Source organism: Chamaea fasciata, unplaced genomic scaffold, assembly GCF_029207755.1.
Source record: "Chamaea fasciata isolate MVZ Bird 193981 ecotype frontalis unplaced genomic scaffold, bChaFas1.0.hap1 SCAF_7, whole genome shotgun sequence".
Classification (NCBI taxonomy): domain Eukaryota; kingdom Metazoa; phylum Chordata; class Aves; order Passeriformes; family Sylviidae; genus Chamaea; species Chamaea fasciata.
This window is the reverse complement of record NW_027094092.1, coordinates 12,015,475-12,040,288: the sequence shown is the minus strand read 5'-3', so window position 1 is coordinate 12,040,288 and position 24,814 is coordinate 12,015,475. Positions and strand designations below refer to the sequence as shown.

General features: G+C 39.6%; 1 protein-coding gene across 10 annotated transcripts in view; it reads left to right on the top strand.

Moving 5' to 3' along the window:
- Window positions 1–24,814, top strand: part of TUB (TUB bipartite transcription factor) — a 139,010-nt gene that overhangs the window by 90,988 nt on the left and 23,208 nt on the right. For 5 of the 10 annotated variants that reach the window (XM_066187580.1, XM_066187584.1, XM_066187578.1 and 2 more), the window contains 3 exons: window positions 7,180–7,231; window positions 8,581–8,743; window positions 19,839–19,976. In XM_066187580.1, the coding sequence (XP_066043677.1) occupies window positions 7,180–7,231; window positions 8,581–8,743; window positions 19,839–19,976 (353 nt within the window). The remainder of the gene's footprint in view (window positions 1–7,179; window positions 7,232–8,580; window positions 8,744–19,838; window positions 19,977–24,814) is intronic. The other 5 variants (XM_066187587.1, XM_066187588.1, XM_066187586.1 and 2 more) reach the window with 2 other exon arrangements.

Here is a 24,814-nt window from a genome sequence, read left to right as displayed (position 1 = left end):
TTGATCCCACTGTCTGTGTCAGCGTCAGCTGCACTAGTCCCAGTACCAACCCCTGGGAATGCCACTCCTGACTGGCCTCCACTTGGATACCAAACCGTTGACTGTGACTCTTTTAAGTGTGACCATCAAACCAGTTCCTCATCCACTGAGGGCTCCAGCTGTTAAACCCATGCCACTGCAGTTTGGAGTTCAATAGGGACTTCCCTGGGCTGCCACATCTTCTCAAGTATGATGGGTAGTGGCTTAGCTACTCCTTCTGCCAGTTCCCTCAGGACCCATGGATGCATCCCATGAGGTGCCAGGGACTCCTGCACCTCAAGGTGCCTTAGATGCTCTCAAGGCTTTGAGAGCCTGGCTTTCTCCTATGGAGAGCAGTGCTTCATTGTCCTACTCCCTGCCTCTCCCTGCTGCATTCAGACTTGCTAGTGTAGTCTGACTCCAAAAAATTGAGTACCTCAGCCCTCTCCGTGTCCCAGTAACCGGGTCTTCTTTTTCCTTCTGGAGAGGGCAAATATTTTCCCTTCTCTTCCTTTACTCTGCAGTGTGCCTACAGGAGCTTGTGTTGTTGTCCTTGACATCTCGGGCCAGATTTAATTCTATCAGGGCTTTAGCTTTCCCAACCTGATCTCTGGCAATTCTGTGGCCATGCTGAGGATTTGGCTGGAGTTAATCTTAACAATTATCTACATGGAATTAAGAAGAAAAAAAAAAAAAAAAAAAGAAGAATGTGTTCCTGTTGTTACGTTTGCTTTCAGTTAATCTGCAGAACTGTTGCCAGACGTAATGAGTGTCATAGATCTTAATGTACAAAGGACATTTAGACAAACCTTACTGGAGCAAATATTACCAACAACCTTTCAGGAAGGTCTCATTAATTTGCTGATTTTTAAACTAGTTTGCCATCCAGGATTTGAGAAGAAAATAAAGCATTTGGTTCTGTAATTATTTGTGCAACTACAAATGCAGTCTGCTATCAACCATCTGCCCTGCAGGCATTACTTTTAGTGCCATTTGGATCATCAGCGCCGCGTATGATCCTCTGCATCTTCTGTTTTGTGCCCGGCTTGGTGCTGATACTTCTCATAAAAATATCTGTTTCATGTTTCTGCCTTTTCCCCCTATCCTTTTGCTTTATTATTTTCAGTCTTTTTAAGGCTCTTCTGCGCAGGCAGAAGAGGTGATGCATGCTCTGGCATGCTCTAATTTATTATGTCAGTTTCACAGTGAAATTCTTTATTCCTCTAAAGCTTCACCTAAAGAAATGCAATTTGGATTTCTGCAGCAGTTCCTGGTGTCTGTACTTTCCTGGTCAGTTCAGTGGTGACCTGTAAGGGTAGGTTGTTGCCCTCTCTGCCCTCTGAACATGGCATGGGAGAAATTCAAGAGTTGCTGTTGCTGCTCTTTGCAGTAGAAGGGCAAAATAATATTCAGTGTCCTTGGGCTGCTCCTCAGTATTCAGACTTCTGCTTGCTTAGGTAGCCCAGGAAAGCTGTTACTCATTTTACTGTAAGAGAGTAGCTGCAGGTTTTACTCTAAATCAGGTGACTGACCAGCCGCTTTAGGGTCAGAAAGCCTTGATGATTCCTGGCATGAGGGGAGCCATTGCAGTCTTTCCGTGTGCTTTGTGTCATTTTTAAGTCTTTGATTAGCCTGTGCCGGATACAATCGTGTTCTCCCAAGGGCTTCTGGTGTGCTCAGTATAAGGCAATCATGGGGCAGCAGACCTTGGTTTTGGTGGGGACTTGGCAGGTGCGGGGATTGGCAGGCTCTGGGCATTTTTGCCGACTTCACTGCTTAGGAATTGGTTGAATTTCACTTGTTTGAAGAACCCAGATGTGTGCCATTCCCCCCAGAGCATGACTTCAGCCTGCAGGTCCCTAACTCTGTTCATGGGCTTTTGCAGTAGCATTTCATCGGTGCTGCGGGAAAGCTCGTTCTTAAGGACTTAACAGTACCATTATTCAGAGCACTTGGGCTCTGTGGAACTGCAGAGACTTTTTAGAGATTACAGAGAAGTGTAATTGGGTGAATATGACAGATGGTATCCAGTCAGCCAAGTGCTATCTCTTTACAGGAATTTTATTTCCTGTGTTTTTGGAGACTGTAGTGTTCAAATGGCACATTACAGCCATTCTTGTTCTTTTGAGTCTGTTGTGCTCTTGCTTGACACAGCAACATAGCAGCTTTTTCTTCCCAGCAGGAGTGCATGGACAAAGATCTTAGGGATCTTGAAGATTACTCTGATATGGTGCATTTTTTTTCCTTTCTATCTGGTTCAGTCATCCTTTGTTTTTGAATTGCAGCTCACAATATGGCAGGAGAAACTCAAGATGAAAATACCACCTCTAATTTTCCATTTGCTTCTGCTTCCGTGTTCAAAAATGGGAGGAACAATTTCTTAGCCAATTCTTCATATTTTTATAATGTGAACTGTTTGTTTCAGGAATTTTCACTGCCCAGGTATATTCATTTTGCCTGTGCAAAGGTCCCCGATTTCACACAGAGCTTTTGGGTGTTGCTGGTAGTGATATATTATAAAGCAACAAAACCAGAAAATGCAAGGGTGACACTTCTTAAACAGTATGTTAAAGTTTAGTGGTAGTATGAGTCTGCTTGCTTGACCAGCCATACTTTTTTATGCATTTAGTGCTGGGCTGCAGAGATGTGCTAGGTGAGATTTTGTCCTGGTTAAAAAGTTATTTTCATGGAAAATGAATCCATGAATTTTCCATGAATTTCATGGGAAATGTTCCTTTATGAAGCAGTGTCAGGAAGGAACAAAATTGCCTTGTTCATCAAGCAGAAACAATAGAGCTGCTTTACTGTGGCAGACTTTTTCTTTAAAAAAAAACCCTTAAATAAAATCAGTGACTACATGTATCTTGGACATTCTCATTAGAAACATTTCTTCTTTTTTTTTTTTTTTCTTTTTTTCTTGCAGTGGCTTCTTGAAATACAAGCAGTTTGCATTTTCAAAGAGCGAAGCCGAAGTACTTGCTGTGAACAGTGTTATTTGAATTAAGTCTTTTTGGATTTTACTTCATCTGAAATCACCCCATGTGGAATTACAGTAAAATGTAGCAAGATGTTGACTTACAGAATCTTCTGCCTTCATCTCAGCAGTAAAGTGTGGAGCTTTCTGTGATCATGAAGTTTCATGTTTAAAAATGATTGGTCTTGGGTTTCTCTCTAAATGCTTTTTAAGGAGTAGAGATTATAAAAAGCTTAGAATACTAAAATTCTTTCATATGTTTTCATCTTTGTTATGACATGCAGCATTTTAGTAAGCCTGGCTTACTAAAAGTTGAATTTAATGTTGAAACTGTTTCTGCAAAATAGATTTTGTGCCTTAGAAGGGTGGTATGAAAAGTAATATTTTGACTAAAATGTGATTTTACTTTTAATGTTTTTTCCCTTTAAAAAACAGGAGTTGAGATGTTTAAATCAAATGTTGTATTTGAAAGTTGAAAATAATGCTGTCTAAAGATAATACTTACATCTCTGTGGGCCTTGGTCCAGCCAACTGATATGAATCTTTACAATAGCTAGCTGTAGGCTTGACTTCTTAAACCCAGCACTAGTAAATTCTAATGGGTGGATTGTTCAAATTCTGTATAGAAGAATGGTTTTTCCCTGAATCTGCTAGGAAATATATACAAGCTCTGATTTGTCAGCTGAATTTGGACTAGGCTGTTATGCAGAGCTGAAGGGCTGCTTACAACGTTATGTATAGTGGAAAATTGCTTTTTGTTTTAAGTGGGTCAGAGCCATAGCCAAGATGCCAGGCAGATGCATGATCCTTGATCAAATAGGAGTAAAAATTTATCTTACTGGATCTTCAGGATACTTCAGCATGCTGAGCAGATTGTTAATATGTATGCATGCTCTTCAATAATTCAATTTTCATGAATTATAAAGTTATATTTCTCTATTAAATCTGACTGAGTTTCATGCTGCTCCTGGGATTTTCTAGCATCACATCAAACACGTGGGCAGAATTGTTCTAACAGCCTCTCTCTCTCTCTGAGGCTACTTCCTGCCATCTTTCAGTCAGTTTTTCTGCTGTATTGGGCCTTTAGTTTCTGATCATCCCAGTTATTTGGACCAGAGTGCAACAAAAAAACAAGGACAAGTTGGGTCCTCACCATGCGCACGGCCCTTCCAAAGGGATGAGCAACTGATTCCTGCTTTTTTTGAAAGACCAGGAAGGGCAAAGGCTTCTCACAGCTCATACACTTTTGCGTTTTCCAAAAAAATAAAAGGCAGAAATCCAGAACTGGATTTCAGGTCTTGGACCCTGGAGCATCTGACAGAATGCACAGACTGCCAGATGCTGTGGTGAGATGATCTGCTAAATCCTCCTACAAGGACTCACTGAAGTGTGCAAAAAAGGGTCCGTGGCACTTACACGCTTCATCTCAGAGTCCTCTGCAGATGTTTTTCCAGGGAGCAAGAGCGAGGGCCTGATGGAATTGCTATGGAAACAGAGCTGATATTATTTATTTATTTACTTATTTATTTAGGCATGCATGTATTTAAACCCTGACTTCCCTTGATAGAATATCTTGGAAGTCACCCAGTTTCAGGAGACTTTGTCCATTGGAAATTGGGGAACGTGAAATGTTGGCTGCTGCTGAGGAACTCCAAGGTCCAGTAGCTCTGCAGAAAACACTGACAAAGTGCAGCCTGAAACTGGAGTGCTCTGTTGTTGTAGCAGAAGAATATATAAGCTAAATTGAACCCTTTTTTGCATTTGGAGTTGCGTAAGTGTTATTAGACACCATGAAAGGACAGAACTGCAGCTTTCCAGTGATACTGGAACTGAGTAACTGTTAAAATAGATAGAGTTGGTGCTAATAAAGTCTTTTTTAACATTATCCTGTGAAGGATTCAGAAGAGTGGTGTGGCTGGCTGGTGGGGGCAAGGCATTCTCATACCACTCCAGCATCCTGAAGGGAGAGAGGATTGTTGAAGCAACCTCTTGGTGTTGGTGAAGAAAGCTGGAATTCAGTTTTATTTCTTCAACGTTAAGTGCAAGGCTTGTCATTAATACATGCCTAAAAAAGGTTGTGGAAAGCTACTCAGAACTTTATAAAATATGAAGTGGGATAATGGAGGGAGCTGGAAGCTCCAGATGACGTTGTCATCTGGTTTTCAAGGCACGCTGCTCTCGGTCTCAGCTTTGATTGCATATATTCAGAAGCTTTCAAAAAAAAAAAAAAAAAAGTCTTGCAGTAAGAAGGGCAATGTGGAGAGGTGTTTTAGCATTCCAACATCCATAGTTTTTGGATAGGGTTTTATTTTTTTTTTTTTGGCAGTCCTCTGGTGTATCTGATAGTTGCTTTGCATTCCTGGAATGCTGAATGCAAATCACACCATTCTCTGCCTGGGGTTTGCTGTTGGGTGTTATTTAAACTGCCACGTTTGCCATGCTACTTCTGGGCATTAAGAGACATAAAGGAGCTGTGGCCTGAACCTGAATTTGCCTTGTTGTGGCTTCCCACTCAGGCACATGACATCTTCCTGCCCCCTTGTTCCATGCAGTATGTCATTGCCAGGACATGGATGCTAGGATGGTATTTGCATAGCTGCTTCTACAGTTCTTGGGGTGTCTATTAGCATCATTACATGGTTTTGGCTTTTTTTCAAGTATTATCTGAAATGAGGAGGATTTGTTCAGGCCACTGAGCCTGAAACTTTACACTTAGGCATCTATTACTCAATTGTTTGGCTGAAAATCTCCATTAGGGTAGTTGCATTTTCTGGCAGTGCAGCTAATATTGCTGCAGTCGTAGTGAACCACTCTTTTGCAAACCTGATATTGTATACCATGGAGGAATGTGTGTCTTCCTTTTGCAACTTCTGTAATTTATAAAATGAAGAAGGCTTGGTGTAAAGCAGAACATTTTTATGAGTGTGAAGGCTTTTTTTCTTTAATCTTTTTTGTGGGCTATGGGTAATGCATTACTTCTACAAGAGATGGTAATTTCATACCTGAAGTATTTGAACAGCACAGTATCAATCTGTGGAACATCAGCCTTTTGCAGCATATAACCTAAGAGAAATTGTGAAAGGCTGATGCTGCCAGAAATGCTTAATTATAGGTGTTTGATAATGCTGGCATTGGAAAGGTGGCATTCCACATGCCTTTATTAGCCGTTCTGTCTAACTCTGCTACAGTGTTGCTGTCTCCTAAAGACTGTGAATTAATACATGAATACATTCACATTTTTTATGCAATTTCCGTGGCAATACTGTTGTTTTCTATGTAGGTCAGAATCCAGGTTTGTTTGTCCTGTATCTTTTTTTCTGCACTTTTTGATTGTTAAAAGTGATAGAAGGGACGAACATTTTATAGAAGTGTATTGTAGGAGAAAATGAATTTTTCTCGTAAGAGGCTATTGTTTTTGTTCTATAGCACTATTTTCCTTGTAGATGACATAGTACTATTTAAAAGATTTAATTATCTGTGTTCAATGTTTAACTATAGTGTTCTTACAATAGAGACCTTTGTTCTCCAGAAAAATAAAGCCTAGTCAGTAGTTTGATAAAATACTTCGCAAAAATAGCTTTTTGATTTCAATGCCAGTCTTTAATATCTAATTAATGAAGATGATTGAATGCACAGGAGCTAGTCTCCAACAAGCAACAATTAGCAGAGAGAAATATGGCACTGAGCAGTGCTGTTTATCTTGCCTATCTCTAGACACTGAAGGATGTGACTTCTCAGATATTCAGGAATAAATTGTGGTATTCAGTGTGTAAAACATCAGGTGGTTAATTTTCCTACCATAATTTTAAATACTGCTGAGTTGCTAAGCAGTTCACCTATGCTCCTCCCTTTTTCTAGGCTTTATATGCAAATTTTCAATTTCACTGCTGCATACATTGTTGTTTTGCATTAGAAGAGAGTGGAAAAGAAACGAAGCTGTAGACAGTGGATTTTGCATTTCTTAGTCAGCCGCCTGATTATATATTTTTGTTGAAGTTTGTGTGAGCCAGAGTTTTTCAATTTTTTGTGGACTGCATTTAAATCCTCTGAAGCCAAGTTTTTACTTCCATGGAACATAGTGGGAGTTTTGTATGGATAACTCCTGTGAGAGTTCCCTCCACTGGGTACTGCTAGGTGTTGTTTTGAGTGATAAATTTGTTCCAATTATGTACTCTTTGTCTTTGCAGTGTTCTGGATGATGAGGGGAGCAGCCTGCGTCAGCAGAAGCTTGACAGACAGGTAAGATTTTGGAGGAGGACCTTCTTGCTCCCTGAAGTCTGAATCCTGGAGTAGTGAAAACACCGATAATTGATAGAAAATTGCATCCTCTGACTGGGGAATGCAGAAGAGAGATCTGTGGAGGCTGAAATAAACTCACAAGTCGAACTTCCATTAAAATTTGTCTTCTGACTGTGGTTTGAGTGATACCCACTGCCTTGGACTTGTTTCAAGCTGTTGTACAATGTGTTTGTTACCCCACTGATGGAACAGTCACACCAGCCAACAGAGGTTAACCACAAAGTTTTTATTCAGTGGGTTTAGCTCTTGTGGCTGTAACCTAGTGGCACTGTGTGCTTATGTTGCCTGTTTTCTGACAGTATTCCTACATGACTTGTACAAGGGAGTCAGAACCCCATGCCTGAAATCTGAGGGAATTGTGTTACCAGGTTTTAATGGGAGTTGAGGTTTCTGCTTTTACTTTGATTTCTGTGGTCCCCTTCTCAAAAACCGTTGTCATTTTCATAGTTAAACCTTGTGAGTTTAATTTTATCCTTTTCTGTCGCTACTGTTTAATCAGCTTGCATGTCTACCAGCATCTCATTTTCAAATTCAAGTACTATTTATGCCATAATCCTGTACTTAATTCTGATTATGCTGGAGTCATGTTGAGGTGTTAACACAACTTAGGGAGCTGAAAGAGCTCACTCTCCATTTTTATTCCTCAGTTTTATTGCATCTCCTTTCTAGAAGCTAAAGTATCACTCTACAGAAGCAAGGAAATGGTAAGGTAATAGAAAAATAAAATTAACAGTTCACTTCTCTGAGGTTCTGGAAGAGGGCTCAAATAAAGTCCCTATGGTGATGCTGGGTGCCAAAGGTTTTGGTTTTCAGCAGGTCTAGCTGAGAAATTTAAATGTGTAATTAAAGTTCATCTATTATAGCTGCTAAATTAGGCTCATGTCCAGTATTATCACTCGATTCTAGTTTGCAATTACCTGCTTTTAATTTACAGAAACTGAAATTGGCATCTCTGCCTCATGCCCTTGCTTACCCTCCCGTTGCTTCGCAGCCAGTATCCTCACACTGTTGTTTTCCCAAGGGTTATTTCCAAGCAAGCTCTGACAGCTGGTGGGCCGCTCAGGAAGATGTGTTTTAATTATTTGCTGGTTTCAGCAGAAGGTGTTTCAGCAGTGGGTTGGTTGTGGTTTTTTGGAAAGATTTCCTGTAACCCGACATCCCAACCTCTCACTTGCCAACTGCTGCCGCTGTAAAGCTGGGGAAGGTGTAAAGCTGACCCTTGTTTTCCGTGGTGGGTTGCTGCTGTTTGGAGTCCAGTAACAGATGTTTTTCTCTGTGCTTTTCTCCAGAGAGCACTGCTGGAACAGAAGCAGAAAAAAAAGCGCCAGGAGCCGCTGATGGTCCAGTCCAACGTGGACAGCCGGGCACGGACGCGCAGGACCAAACACTCGGAGGAGCAGGCCCCACTGGTGGAATCCTATCTCAACAGCAACAGCAGCACCATCTATCATGGTACAGAATGGCACCTCCTGCAGCTGTATTTGCTGGGAGTCATGGTGGGGTGCTCATTTTATGCCTGTGAGAGCAAAGGCTCTTGTTTTGCCTGTTTTAGTAACTCATTGATGTCCTTCACTTGTGTTTGGGGATAAAACCATCAGAACTTGAAATTGTTCCAAAAGCCCAGCAAGAGGGAGCAAGGTGCCTAGCTGCCGTTTCAGTGCTGAACTGGGAAAAAGACAGCTTGTCTCTTCTGCTATGACTCTTTGAGTGTCTCCAGCCTTGGTTCCTACTAAGTAAAGCTGATGAGTTCTGCTCTGATTATTCTTCTGCATGTAGTTTTGCTTAAGCCTGGCAGGGGTAATGATAAAGTTGAAACCTATTAACTAAATTCAGCTAGGACTGAATATAGTAATTTCAAATTAATTCAAATTTCAATTTCATGTTTCTGCAAAGTCCATTAAAACAGGTAGAGAAGAACATTTCAAACTTGTATGATGTCACCACTTATTAAAGATCACAGGATCCAGTAGAGACAGAGTCGCTTCTGGTGTCATACCCACAGGGGAATAAAAATTGTAATGCCATTTCTTTTCAAAGACCTTAATAATCAGAAATAAACCCTAAGGAAACCAGGCATTGTTTAGTTCTGTCCTCATACAGCCAATGCTTTTGGCCCTCTAAAGATGGTATGGGCATACTTTTCCTCAGGATTTGGCAGCTTGAGTAATCCTTGTCCAAAATTTGACTCTTGTAGATATCTTTCCAAGTTGATAACACCTCCAAGATATATAGAGAACAGTGATTTTCCAGTTTTCTTGTTTTGCAGATCATTAAGTTGAATGTAAGTCATTCAACTTAAGTTGAATAAAACTAAGGGATTCATAAGCTTCAACAGCAAAAGGCTTCCTTCCCTGATTATTGATGAGTTTGTGGGACAGGAGCTGAAATCTACTGATACTGATTGGGAATGCAGTTGGCAGCTTTCTGGTTGGGAATGGTGTTAAGTGGCAGGGTATTTAGGTTTTGAGGTTTGCACTTTAAATCTTAAGATACCTTAGTGAATCTTACTCTGTTAAAAAAAAAAAAAAAAAAAAAAAAAAAGGACCAACCAGTATCCTATTCTTATACAAACAAAAACTTAACCCAGCTTTCAGTTCAAATTTCTGTCAGTTTTACTCCAGGTGGTGTACTTTTTTTTTTCCCGTGTTGTTTTATTTTCACATGGCGGTCTTATTTTTCCACAAAAACAAGGTGGGTATTTAGTGGACTAACAAATCCTGCTCTGAGAAGTGCAGGTTTCAGAGTCTTTTCTTCCTGGTTAGCAATTGGTGAAAATTTTTAGCTGATTACAGCTACAGAATTTACTGTTAGAATCTGGAAATTGCATTGTTTAAATGTTGAGGTTTTGGTAATAATGGGCCTTTTAAAACTTGTTTCTGCAAGCAGATAGGATGCCATAAGTAGTTTCAGATGGAGAATTATTTTTTCAAATAAGTATTTTTTTTTCTAATAAGTATTAAAACATTAGTAATATTTCTCTTTACTGTCTGTTTCTCAGGGTCTGCGATGTAATTTTTAAAGATTAAACTGAATTTCTTTCCAGTCTAAACGAAAAAAATTGTTTTAGCACAAACATTTAGTTTGTTTATTTTTTAATCAGAAAAAACCAGACATTTTCTCTTTTTCCTCTTACACTCAAGAGTTTATTAAAGGTACAGAGCTGTTCTAAGAAATAATATCTTAGAGTAGAGAGATGGAGCTGTTTATTAAACCCCCTACGTTGTCAGTCAAACAAGGTTTTAATTTTTACAAATCAAAGAAAAAGACATTATGATCCCATAATTGCTAACAAATTTCATATATGCACTAACTGAGCTGAATTTTACACCAGTTGGCACCAGAGTGGACTTTCTCACTATAAGTGAGATTAACTGTGCTCTTAAGGTAAAAGTGACCCTTCCTGTCATATGGTACCACCCCATTCACTGGAATACTTAGGATTTATTCTCTCTAAATCAAATTTGTTCTAAATTTGTCTCTCAACCCCTTTTAATGTTTCACAAGGTTTCAGAGAAGCAAAGCAATATAATTTTTCTCATATTCAACATGACATTTGTTAATCCCTTGGGACAGCTCTCCGTGTAATAAACCATGCAGTTTGCAAGAGCCAGCTTAGAAGAATTTAATTACCTAGCAGGGTGTTTTATTGCCTTGTAAAATCCTTTGTTAGGCACACTGCTTTTGAAAACACTGTAAGAACTTTAGAAGTGTCCTTTTTTGGTGTGGCCTTCTCTGGGGATGTGCTTAGTGTCTCCAGCTCCCCAGTTTGCAGGGTACATTTTGGGATCTGATGGCCATTTTTAACTGTGGCATTGAGCTTCAGGGCTGGCAGGTTTTTTTCCCCCCTTCAATGAAAACATTTGTATGTGGCAGAGTGGGATGCATGAGACAGCTGGGCTGTTTCTAAAGAACTATTCTGCTCTTTTCCGTTCATTTGTTGCTGTTATGGGCATGCTGATTCCGAGTTAAGAATGACTCTTTGATGGGAGTTGGTGCTCTGTTGAATGAACTACACTGCTTGGATGAGCACGTTTGTGAGATCAATTCCTGTGCAAGCAAATGCTACAGAAAGAACACTTCTTTCCACCTATCATCCTTCTCTACTCTCCCTTTTAGCTTGTACTAATTCTGTGTAGCACAAAAGTACTTGTTGATTTCAACAAATAATTGGATGCCTGTGTGGGGATATCTCTATGGTACTTTGAGCAAAGTAGGTCAGAGATAACATCTCAGCAATTCTCAGATGCTGGGCTTTCTGTGCTGGGAAATTCTCCTTCATACACTGCCATTGCTTATTCTGATGCCATTATCTGTGCTGGGAAATTCATACACTGCCACTGCTTATTCTGATGCCATTATCTGTGCTGCAATGGTTCCCTCATGGGCAACTCTACTCTGCAGTAAAAACTCATTTAATTCCGGAATAAATACCAGAGCCTGGAGTATAAAGTCACTCATTCTTGTTCTGGAATAGGACATCAGCCTGGTGAGCTACTTGTGGGTAGATAGAGTAGAACACCATATTTTGCTAGTTAAGCTAATTGTGTAGTGCCAGAAACACCATAATTTTTTTGACTTCAAGGCAGAGAAATGACCCATTGGTAGGACAAACTGGTATTTATGTTCCCTACCAAGTGTTGCTAGCAATTCCTCTGGGTGCCATGAGACTTTTAAGGAGTTGGGTGCCCTTCCAGTGAGGAAGTGGCTCTGCAGAATCCACCTTGTGCAAGTCTCCACACAGAACATTTCTTCTCACTTGTGCCCATATTTCACCTACAGATAAAAGTCTTCTTTTATAGATACTGTAGCTTGTAAATGACTTGCATGTAGTGTATCTTTTTTAAACCCTTTTGTTGTTGACATAAGGCCTAATTAACTAATAGCAGCAAAAGTTATCTGTGGGAACAGAGATGAATTAGGCTGAAAAGACCAACTTGAGATAAAAACTCCTTGGCACTCTGGCCTACAGTGAGTTAGATTTGGCCAGTGGTAACAGAGTCATCAGCATCTGTAGACCAGGTAGTTAGAATTAGGCCCTATATTTCTGCCTGCCATTTCAAGGACTAGGTATCCTTCCACTGGGTTCCATGATGTTGTTCCCTGGCTCTAGTTGGTATTATTGACAATAAAGCCTCTCTCTCACAGTGCCAAACACAGCTCAACTGCTATTTCATCATTATAAACAGCCACGCAAGGAACCCGTAGCAACTTCTTGTATTGCTATTGAATTTAAATTCTATATAAAAGACAACAAAGGCATTCATTCACCGGAAGAAATTTAATCCTTCTTTGTAGGAGAGATCACTTACATTGTCTTTTCTTCATGTGTTCTGGTTTATTTTCAATTCATGAAGTGTCCTTCATAAGGACACATTGCTACCTGTAAGTTTGAAGTTTCTTTAAAATTTTACTTGCCATTCTGTAATATGTCGCAGTTACATCTGCTTGCTTGTTTTCATGTATTTCAACTTATTTTGTGACATTTGTTGAAAACCTGAACAAACGTTTTAGCTCGATTTGACATTGCAAAATTCTGCTAGAAATACAGTTCTTTTCAATCTGGATTGCAAATACTGAGCATTCTTGGAGCCAAATAGCATGCAGAGATACACTAATTACTGCAACAATTTAATTACATTATTTAATTACATTTAATGCAAATGCTGAAAGCCCATTTTTACAGAGATTTTACTTCTGTGAAAATGGTGAATTTCCATTGGGGAGTGATTTTTCTTTCCACAGCACTGGGGAAGGCAGAGATTTGAATGAGTGCCAGATATGCTTTCATTAATATTGCCATACTTTGTTGCAGCTGTGCCTTTTTTTTTTATAAGACTTGAAATTAAAAATGTTTTCAATTAGATACTCTCAAAGTAATTTTCATTGCAACTTCCAATTTAGCGATTTAGATTAACCATGTGTAAAAAGGCAGAATGACTTTTTTACTTTTCTGCTTTGACATTTGGCAGCACATCTAGATGTGATGGTTGTGTGGTGTGTTAAACAGACCTCTGATGACAATTCATGGCTTTGGATTGTTAAATTTGACGTGTCATTCTGCTATTTACCATGAATGATGAAGAGAGTTTTCTGATGAGTATCCGAAGCTGTCAGCTTTAAAAGATGACATCACTTAACTATTCATTTAAAAAATCATTTATTTGCCTGTTCATCAGAAGAGTGTCTCTCCATCCCTGTTTTTCACTGACCTTGGAATGAGTAGGTACTTGTTTATTTTTTCAAGATAGCGAGGAATGTTCTTTGCAAGGGGCTGTTAATACTGAGAGATCAGGCAGCGCTCCAAACATCATGTGGACAAAATACTGAACTTCCAATAAGCATATATTCTGAAATCTTTATTTCAGCTACAATCTCTTCACCTTAATCTTTAAAGCATCTTTTTGATTTGTCAGCAGTCCTTACTGCACCAGTGCACTTCCAAAATAAACAAACTAACCCAGCAGCAAGGGGCAGAGGGCAGTGGGTAGCAAGTGTTTCACAGTTCTTTTTGTGGCTCTTGGTACTGAACGATTTGAGAGGAAAATTTAGAGGAAATAGCCTGAGAAACTCCCTTCTCTTTCCTTTATTGTCCCACTTCAAGTGTATTTACTTTCAGTTACTACTTCACATTTAGTTGTTTTCTGCCCTGGGGAGTATCTCAGGAGCCAGGAGTTGGGGGTGCCCCCAGCCCAGAAAATGCCCTGGCAGGTAGAGTCCCATCCCAAAGGCTGCAAGCAGGGCAGGCAGAGCTGCCAGCAGGATTCCCTGCAGTCCCAGACATGGCAAGGGATGAGCCAGGGGCCCTCCAGGGTACCAGGCAGGGTGGAAAGGAGATGCTGCAGTGCACATATCTCCGCTGGGCAGATGAGCTGCCTGCAGTGCCAGGATGCTCCCAGGAGACAGGCTGGGAAACAGCACCTACAGCACAGCCCGGGGCTCAGCGGGAAGAAAGCCCATGGGCAGGTTGTGGGTGGAACCCCCCAGGGAGGCTCAGGGCAATTAAACCCTAGTCATGCCCTCAAGACTCCAGTATCACAAAGTAATTATGTAATTTATCACTGTCTTTAATCTTCTTGGCATGGGTTTTTCATAGATCATTTTAGCTTCCCTCATTAGTTGTCTGCTTTCCCAAAGTCTAGTTCATTTCTATCAACTCTCCATTTCACATGCTTCCTTTGCCTTCCCCCTCCCCAGGATCAAGCAGCAGGTACATGGGGGTTAAGAAGAATCTTTTATTTAATTCCTTCCCTTGTTCTCTCTGAGGAACTCTTAGACCAATGAGCTTTTAATAATGTCCTTAAGCAGCACCAAGTTCCCAGGTACATTGGTTCTTTTTTTTTTTGGAGCACTAAAAAAACCCATCCCATTTCACTTCTGAGTATTTTCAGGTTTGCAACATCAGCCTGGTCAGCACATCACTGTTAGAGGTATAAAATGCAAAGAGCCTTAGGGAATTTATTGGCAATAAGGTTTGGGGAATCTGGAATCTGACTGTAAGTTACTAGCTGGAGGAGTAATGCCTTTGATTATAAGCATTTTGAAGCAGGAATCAGATCTTTGCATGTGATTAAACAGTAACTAACACACCAAAGTCCTTGTCCTAATTCAGGTCCTTGTATTTAACTATTTGTGTGGTCTATGTAAAACTAATAAAAATACTTCACTGCACTGTAAAATATCTTGGGTTTGCCCATCTTCAGAATATTTCTGATAGACTCCAGTGTCTTTCAAATGACTGTAGAAATACTAGACCAATTCAGAATCTAAGTTGATTAAATAAACTAGTAGTAAACGATAGCCCAAATAACCAGGAAGATTGACTAAGACTAGAACTTGACAAAGAAAAGCAACAAGCCATTCTTACGGGGAAACACAAGAGCATCTCAGGCAACAGGAAAGAAAAGGACAACCAGTTCACACTGAGTTGTTAAGGTACACCCTGTCTGAACTGTAGTTGATCATTCTTTGCATGGTACTCAATCTGGGTTTCACTTTTATTGTTGAGAGGATGTTGGAAAATAGAATGAAAACTTGTCTTGTATAGGATTTGCCTTATACTTGCCTCACATACCTCATTGTCTGGTTTAGCCTCTTTCTACTTAAAGTGTTTTCCAGACAGACTGCACAATTTTAGAATTGTTTTTCCTTTTTGTGATTTTTCATTTACTTCATTCTTCACATAATGTACTGATCAAATGCATCTTTTTTTTAGCAGATGGCATTTTTATGTGATAGAGATTGGTAAGTTATGATTCATAGATTTTTTTCTTCCTCTAAGATCATAAGAGTGTGCAAGCACTCATATCAAGAAATATGGTCATACAAATGGCAACAAGAAATCTGCATTTTCATTCATGCTACTTTGAAACTTATTTCCTGTGTGAACTTCTCATCATGAAGGCCAGATGGAAAGACATGTTTTACGTTTTCATTCACTCATATAAATATATGTGGGTAATTTACAGAATTGAAAAAGAACTTTTTTCTGCATCCAAGTTTACTCACATGCTTACAAACTGCATCCTTTTATTTAAATGTGCATTGCAGTTTATCCCTGTAACCTGGAGTGTTGTCCATCACACAGCTGGTTCATGGAGAGGTTTCTGTTTTTCCCCTTTTCCGAGTTAGGTCATTGGTGGTGCAAGGCAAAGCTGGGACACTGCCCTTGTCTGCCTTGACAAAGCCCTTCCATACTCACCTGGATGATGTTAACAGAGACTGTTCTTTTCTTTTCTGAACTAATATTACAATCTGTGCTCCTTTCTGTCTCCTGAAAAGTACTTTTTAAATACTCTGTTGAGGTTAGCAGTCAGTATTTGATTTCATGAACATGGATGAATAATACTGAAATTAAAGTAATGTAGTTGTTTTATTCGTAAGCTTGGCATTTATCTCAAAACTATTTTTTACGATTTATTAAGTTCAAACTAGTATGAAATACCAGGTCTGAGAGTGCAGTGGATTTTTCTGTTTGGAATGCTGACTCACTACAGCACCTGCGTCTCCATTTTTTCTTGTCTGAATGCAAATTCTAGTACAAACAAAAAATTTTTATGGAAAAGGAAAATCTCGGGGTTTTTTAAGGGAAGATTTTAATAATCTGGGGTGGGGCATATGAAGTATCAGGATAGATTTTCAAATCTAGACTCCTACTATTTACGATAATGTCAGTAAGGATTTTTAAAGCTGCCTAAATGGGTAGCTGTACTGAAATTAATGCATTTTGGAGTGACAGTCTTTGAAATTTCATCCCGATGTAGCTGCATTAAAGGTTCTCAATGATAGGCAGCACCAGAGGATAAATAAATTGTTTTTAACTTTTTGATGTCCAGTGAAGGACATAATCACATTGTTGTATCAGTGAATATTATTTAGGGAGCCAGTTTATCCCATTTTCCTTATTCAGGCTTTCTTGCAGGGAACTGTAAATTGTTTTATGGGGCTATCTAGAGCCTGTGGAAAATGTAGGCTAGAGTTAACCTCAAGGTTTCCATCCTGCTGAGAAGGGAAATTTTTGTCAGTCTGTTAGATAATGATCCAAAGATGCAGTGGAGGGCAGAGGGGAAGACATTTGATCCCCTGGCAACATGGCTGGGGATAAACACTGCCTCTCTGACTTGCTTCATCTCCACAAAGGCAGCCTGGAAGGAATGCTGGTTGGAGAAGTTCAAAGCTGCACATGCTAATGGCCAGCTGCAGAGCAAATGAGTGCACAGAGCTTAGAAATGGTCCTTCTTCCAACTCTCCAGGGCAGGAGAAAGCACTGGAAACAGAAAACAGGATTTTTCACTTTGCTCCACATCCAAGCCTGCTGGACGACCGACTGAGCAGGAGAGGCTCACAGACCTGTCCCTTTGGGTTTGCAGGCTGCAAGGTTCCAAATCCTGGCTGGCCTGTTGACAGGAGCTTGCCTAAGTGCAAGGATATAACCAACTGCCCTGAACTGAATTTGTACAGAAAGCAAACTTTCTTTGGTGTCTGCAGACAGCACCAGAGAAAACATGAGGGAGTGGGTGAGCCTTAGCTGAGGTCTGCTATTTACCAAATAGCTAAAAGCTAAGAATGAGGGGGTTTTGTGGTGGAGATGGCATGTTGGGATTACATTTGCAATTATGATAGAGGTAGTACTTTAAATGTAGTGGTAATGCTCAGAAATGTATCCTTTAGAAACAGGACATTCTGTGCCAATTCCTTTCATGAACCCAGGCACAGTGTCATTATCTTTATGATTTAAATCTTATTTTGCAGCCTCCATCGCTTGTGTCTGAAAGGCCCATTTACCACAGACAGCAGCCAAGTTATAATGCTCAGAATGGCTACTGGGCTGAAATCCTGTTCTCTGCCTCATAGAGTAAAGCAATGGAAATATTCCCTTCTCCGTCCTTTGGAGCTCCCTCACTGAACTTAAAATCAGATATTTCTTGCTTGAAGTTTTGAGGCAAAAGTAACTAAAAAAACTTCAGAGCTTTACTTGAAAGATCAAAGAATGGCTGGCAAGATAGAGAAGATAAATCTTTAACTTTGCAATTAGTAATGTCAGAAAGTCTCATCCTTTGCTGATTGATCATTGCTTTAGACCAAGTAAAGGTGCTGCGTCTGAGTGAACAAATACAGCCAGATTTAAAATGATTTAGAGAACTGTCTGGCCATTTGGTATAGGTCATTTGTAAAGTACAGAATTTAATTATAACATGGATTATTGTCTTCAAAACAATTAAAAGAACACAGCCTAGTTTTGAAAGAGAGACTGAGGTACAAATATAGCAAGGGTGCTGGGTTGGCAAATCACACCTGTTTTAAGACTGTGGGGAGCTGACTCTGGCTCCCTGCTTAGTCTGAGGCTGCCATGCCCATGGAGGCAGGACCCAGTGTACTGTCTTTTATGTGCCATTTTCCCTGTGCACTTGCTCCTTTGATTTTGTCCTACTCATTTCCAGTGCTGCTTTCCACTCAGCAAAGGGATTGCAGTCCTGTGCTTAGTGTTTGACAGAGACAGGCATGAAAAATGGGGTGGTGACAAGCTGTTTCTTTGGGCTTTAAGTCTCTCCTCTAATAATTTAATGTATATTCTCTGTAGAACTGGAACCCTTTCCCTGCACAATGAGAAGAGGAGCATGTGTTTCCTGAGTGCCTCAGGTGCCTGCTGTGTTGTGAATGCAGTGCTACTCATAACAGATTGCTGTGCTGGGGAGGGTAGCAGCGGGTTTGGGAGCTGCAGTCTACACAGACATGACTAAATCTGTTTCATCTTTCTCCTCTGAGAATCTCCCTGGTGTTTCTATTTCTGTTCTTGTGCGCTTGAAGGATTTGCTGAAGAGGAAAGTTGCTTCACAGAGCAGAAGCTTAGGGAGAATTTTCCCCTTCAGAGAGAGAACAGTGTCAGTCCACACGTCATTGAGAATCATTTAGTCTTTTGGGCGTTTAAGAAGTTTGTCTGGATATTTTTGAAGTAATTTTAGGGCAACCAGTTCTTTCCTGTAATGGTCCTTGGTGGACTTTTTTTTTTTTTTTTTTTTTTTTTTTGTTTTAAAGAAAGTACTTTAGTTTTGGGAAAAAGAAAGGGTGGATGTGCATGTGCCAGGGAGAGAAACCATGGTCACCACATGAAGCCAGTGGGGCTTAGCACTTACCAGTGATCAGCAGCCAACCCCAAAATCTCTTAGTGCCCACCTATAGCTTGGGGTGGGAAGTTTGACAGTTTCTTTATGCAGTTCACGAGGGCAATTGGGATATTTATCTCACTTCAAGGTTTGGTCTAGCCAGAGGAAAGAGTTATGGCATGTGTTGCTTTCAGAGATTCAAATATTGACCTCAAAGCGGGTTGTACTTTTAGGAAAATGATAAAGCCTCTTTTTACTTTGAAAACAAGGAACACTGCATGAATTATGCTGGCATTCACACTTGATGCCATGCATATTTTGTAGCGAGTCCTTCCAAGGAATTAATTAATTTGTGTATGCTACAAAGTAGGCAGAGTTTTTAAATTCAGCTTGGGTATAGTTTCACCGTAAAATGCATGGCCAATCTACTCATCATGCTGTGTTACACAATTGTGCAAGATGTGCTTTGAAAGTAACCTTCAGTTGATTCCATGTTTAGAGAGCTGGGACGCAGCTTTAAGCATGGATGCTACAAAGTCAAAATAAAATTTTTCTGCCTTCATGCTGCCACTGCTGATGATCCTTCTGGCACAGCTTTACTATGAGGAAAAATGCTTTCTACAATAGCTTAGTAACACAGTAATATTCTGATGTCACTTTTGGACTGAAAGTTAGGAGTTGATATATTATTGAGTGGAAGAAAAATGTAAGGAAATATATCTTAGCTAACCTAACACTTTCGGATTTTTACTGTAGCTTTTGCAAATTCTGGCTTACTTGGGTTTCCTCACTGCATGAATTGTCTGAAATACCAAACTCTGCTATGTTTGCTTTCTCTTTTATGCCTTTGCAAAGTTCTCAATTCATTCTCTCCTCTCTCTCTTTGTTTCTCTCTTCTCTCTCTGTTTATTTTCTTTTTTTTGGTGGGGTACCCTGACTCTCTGAAGCAGTGCAGGAGGCTGAACAGGAAGATGTAAAGGTGGTAGTGGACGCCCAAGCTCCGAAACCAACTAAAAAAACCAAGGCAGCAGCTGCGAGCTGTCAGAGTAGCAGCACCAGAAAGGAGAAAAAAGGGAAACACAAAGGTTAGCTGCATGCAGCTGCATGTCAGATGTTAAATTCATTATTTTGCTGTCAATTCTCTCTCTTGTTTTTAATATAATTTGTTTGAAAATCTGAAAATTGTCTAAAAGTAATTTCCTGATGTTTTTCTGAGGTTGGAAAATGCATGTGACTTGGTCGTGTCTGGGCATGTTACAGCCTTGGAGTCAAAAAATTTATACATGGAGTCTTTTCCAGAGGAGAGTGTTTGTTCAGTGTTTGTGCAGAGGAAGAAGAAAGTTCTGAAGGAAAGATGATGGTGTTTTCCTGCTGTGGCCAAAAAAAAGAGAACCATCTTAAGAGAGTGTGCTTTTTTAGATTATCTGAAACTGATCTTGTTTGGAGAAGCAGCCTTAAATTGCAGCTGCTTTTGTCCAGACTCTGAGTGAGGTTTAAACTATACAAATCAGAGATTAAGGAGACATTTTGAAAATCAATTCAACAACACTGAGATAACATCCTCAGAGGGGTTTTTCAAGTTGTTACTTGTGTTGCTTTGTCCCACCTGGCTGACAAATGGGAGGTGTTTGTGTGAAAAGTTTTCTGCAATGCCTTTGTGTGTGGTTAAGCAGATGGAAAAAATGCACTACTGGTAATGACGAAAAGAGTAGGTAGAAATGACATTGCCACTCTTAGATTTACAATTTGGGCTAGGTGGAAGAAGTAATGTGCTACTTTAAATTTTATTTATATATACATATATGTATATATATATACTCACAGTAAAAGGGAGGCTGTTGTACCACATACAGTTACTTTTTGATTGGTGCTGAATGACTAATGAAATGAAATAACTTTCCAGTAATTTGCAGTTCTTGAATAAGGCCACTGTAACACTGTCCTGCCTGGGCTGTACTGTGTTCCTGTCTTGTGCATGTCCAACAGTTTCTCCACCGTTGCTTCAGTGAGAAAGTAATGTATATCCTTGACAAGTCACTTCAAAGATAGCAGTGGCTAATAAGGTTAATTATTGAGGTCAAAGTATTGGGGCTTATCTGTAGGGATTTTGCAGGACTTGAGCCTACCTTAGTAAAATCCTTAGTGTATTGCAGCTTAGTTCTTGAGATCTGAATCTACAGCATCTCTCTGTCTGTAGTTCTTCTGGCTGCAAGGGAAGCTCTAGGTTATACAGGCTTTAGAGCCTGGCCCTGAGCTAAAGGCTATTCATATATTTGAGAAAAGATGGTGTGTGTCAAAGGTAAAATTAACTGAATGGGAAGATTATTGGCAAAATAAATGAACAGAGAGCGAACGTTTCCCAGTTTAATGTAAAAAGTAATGACATTCCAGCTTAGTAATGCAAATGCCAAATTTTGTTTTGAAGTACATCTTGCTGAAGAGTAAAAATTCTTTTGCTGGTTTAAAAGAAAACTTGTAAGGGAGCTAGTATTATGTGAGCTAATACTTAAATCATGGTTACGGCATAGCCTTGAGGCTCTGTTTTATCTCATGTAATACCTCTTTTGACATGCCTGTGTCTGTATTGTATTCAGAACTGAAGATATTGTGCTGCACAGTTTCTTTATTATCCCACAGCAGGTAACACCTAGTATTTTTCCTCACATGCCAGTTATAATTTTACTCATCTTCTGAAAAATCCCTGAAGCAGGCAAATGTTGGCCTTTGTTAATAAGAGCAAGTCGTGTCAGTAAAAGTAAAGTCACTTTGTGTAGACTGAGAACTTTGGCATGCTGACACTGTTCTATGTGCTGGGAACTAATATTTTTAGCTCTAGAAACCTCAGCCTCTGCTCCAATTCTTGTTGCTCATCCTGCTCTGCTGTGAGAGCTCTTCCCTGGCCTTCAGCATATGCCCATCAGTTCCAAGTTTTCAGAGAGTGGACATGTTATTCATCAATAACACATCAATTACAGCAAAGGAAATGCTGAGTATCTCCTCTTCTGAAGTTCATGTTGATGATTGGAAGCCAATAAAAGTCAGTCAAGCTATGTTCAGGGCATACACATAGCACCTCATCCAACTTGTCTGCTTTTTCTGTACGCTGGGATTTAGCTGTTCATTCATGTGTCATTTCACCCTTGGAATAATATGTGTTTTACCTTTGACAGTGTTGTAAACTTGGGAGGATTATGACTGGATTTCTAGTTTTCCATCCTTATCAAAGGTGCAAAATATTTTTTCATTGGATGTAGAGGTAAAACCAAATGCATCTTTAAATTTCCAGAGGGATTTTGCTGATAAATCCACTACAGACATAGGTAATTTTGAACTTAGGAATGAAGAAAATGCAAGTGGTTAACAGAACCCTGTAGTGGAACTTGTATTAATTTTCAGTTACTTTTAAAAATAAATGTGAGTGTTAAGAAAAGATTTTTTTTTTTTAATAACAGTATTGAATGGATTTGCTAATAAGTTCAGATCTGACTATGGAAATGGATGAAGGGGAAGGGGTTTTATGCCATGTTTTAGCACTAGAGATTTTGTTGGAGGGAGTTAATTGGTAATTAGAGCAAATCTTGGGAAATTTTAGGTTCTGCTTTTAGCTTTGCAATTGCTTCAGGTTTGTCTCCTCTCTGAGTGTAACCTTTGTATGTCCTGTAAATGAGAAGGATGAATGCTGAGGAGTGAGTGCACTTAACATGCCAAAATAGCATTTTAAAGGTTTTTGTTAGTATTTAGCTATAGTGGACCTTCCCTTTCTAAGCATAGCGCAGCTCTTTGTGTTTTAAGAAAAAAGAACACTTAGAGCAGATTCTATGAATAAGAAGCTAATTCAGAGCAAAAAAATTGTTGAATTATACATGAGTAGCTGTTGAAGCTGTAGTGTAATGACTGCACTCTGGTTTTAGATGTGTAATGCTTTTTTAAGTGGCTTGAAGAGTGATGAAGCTGTGATCAGAACAATGTGCTGAAGACAAACGTGAGAGAAATATCAGGTTTAATGAGGTTACACTGGCATAGGAAAAGGAATGTAGCTAACTGCTCATGTCAGTGCACTTTGTAATTCTGTGAAGGGTAACATGGTATTCAGCAATTTTTTCTAAATCTGTAATTATTACTGGTATTTCTTAATGGCAGTATGCAGTGTGCACTGTGCCTATTTTTAAAAAGAGCCATAATTTTTGTGGGACAGAGCCTGGAACTGCAGTAAATTGATGACATTTTGTAGTAGCTTAGCTCATTAAACTGGTATTTCTGAAAGCTTCAGTCTCACAGTTTATTGCTTGCAATAATATTCAGTATTGGGGAAAAAAAAAAAAAAAGAAAAAAAAAGAAAGCCCCAGATGTAACAAATGCACATGTGCAATGGTTGTCTTTCAAATGGAGATGGTGGATCAAATTCTGGTTTGATTTGTGGCAGATTGGGGTGATTCAGGATAGCAGTGAACCCAGTGGACAGCATCACTAGGTGGTTCAACAGAAAAATCATGCAAATTAGTGGAAAGTATTTGCAGCAGAAACCTGTGAAAAATATGCACCCTACATAATATTACAAAACCAGAGCATCTTTGGCTATCAAATATCTTGATGATTCTTTAAAAAAGGGAGATTCATGGAAGTATTAGAGGTAATAGTGGAGTCATTACTTTGTTTGGTGGGGTTTTCCCCCTAAGATAAGGCATAGGTTTACAAAGAAGTTAATAAATACACAGGATAAAGTGCTTTTTTTGGCTGTGTGCAGTGAATGGGGCAAATCAGGAAGATAAAATGGAATGTTTAAAAAACTCCAGAAAAGCAAGAGAAGCCAGGAGTTAATACAAAGTTAAATCTGATATGAAAATTCAGGAATCATTCTGTGAAAAGCTATTGATGGTTGGTTGGATTTGTTTTTTCTTCCCAAAATTCTTGCACTTAGACTATGTAAGTACATTCCAGGAAGACCATGCTCTGAAGTGCCATGGACAACATAAATGATTATTACTTTTTCGTCAGTGAAATCAGGAACCTGGATGTGTTTAGAATATCAAAATAAACAATACTTTTTGCAGAAAAAACAGCACTTTTATGCTGTTTTTACATACCACTTTTAAATATAAGTGGTACACTGGGAATTTCCTGCTGACTTTCTGGGAGCCAGGAAGCTGCTGTGACACACAGAGCTTTTCCTGCCAGGGTGGCTATTCCATGTTGTCATTTGGTTGGCTTCTTCTGTGTTTCTTCTCTCTCCTTCACGCCTGTCTGAGTGTTTTGATATGTGCATCCTGTCCCGTTTCCGTATGTAACAAGCAGCTACATTAACACTGGCTGGCTCAGAAAGCAGCAGCAGTTGTTGGGTAAGAAGCATCATTTCTCACTGTAGCCCTTCCTTTCTGCTGGGGGGAGGGAAGTTCATGTAAAGCAGATTTATCTCAGCTTCCTTGGGCACTAAATAAAAAGGGTGGGAGGAACAATAAGTGAATTTCCACCAAGAAAAGCCCTGTTATTTCTAGATCTGACAAACCTTTCAGGCTGTGCTTTGGCAACACATGAACTTGATTGTGAAGAAGTAATTTTGACCTCCTAAGGATAAAGATTTATGAATGTACCGTTCCAGTTTACTGTTTTAGATTTCATCAAAGTGAATGTAGAGCTTAGTGCTCAAGTACTTGCTTTTAGTGTCCTGATCTGGTGCTAGCAATAGTCTAATGGAGGTTTGGACTAAACCACCTCTAGATATCCTTTCAAGAAAAAATTTCCATTTGTTCCCTTTCCCTCTGAACAAATCCCTTAATGATTTTGCAGTTGTTTGAACCTCTATCAGTGGATTCACAGCCCCTATGAGAGCAGGAGTACAATGGCTTAGAAAATATTGACAGCAGGATGTGCTTTAAGCCAAGTTCTCTAAAGGATGGAAACTTTGTTCTGGTGTCAGACCTCCCTG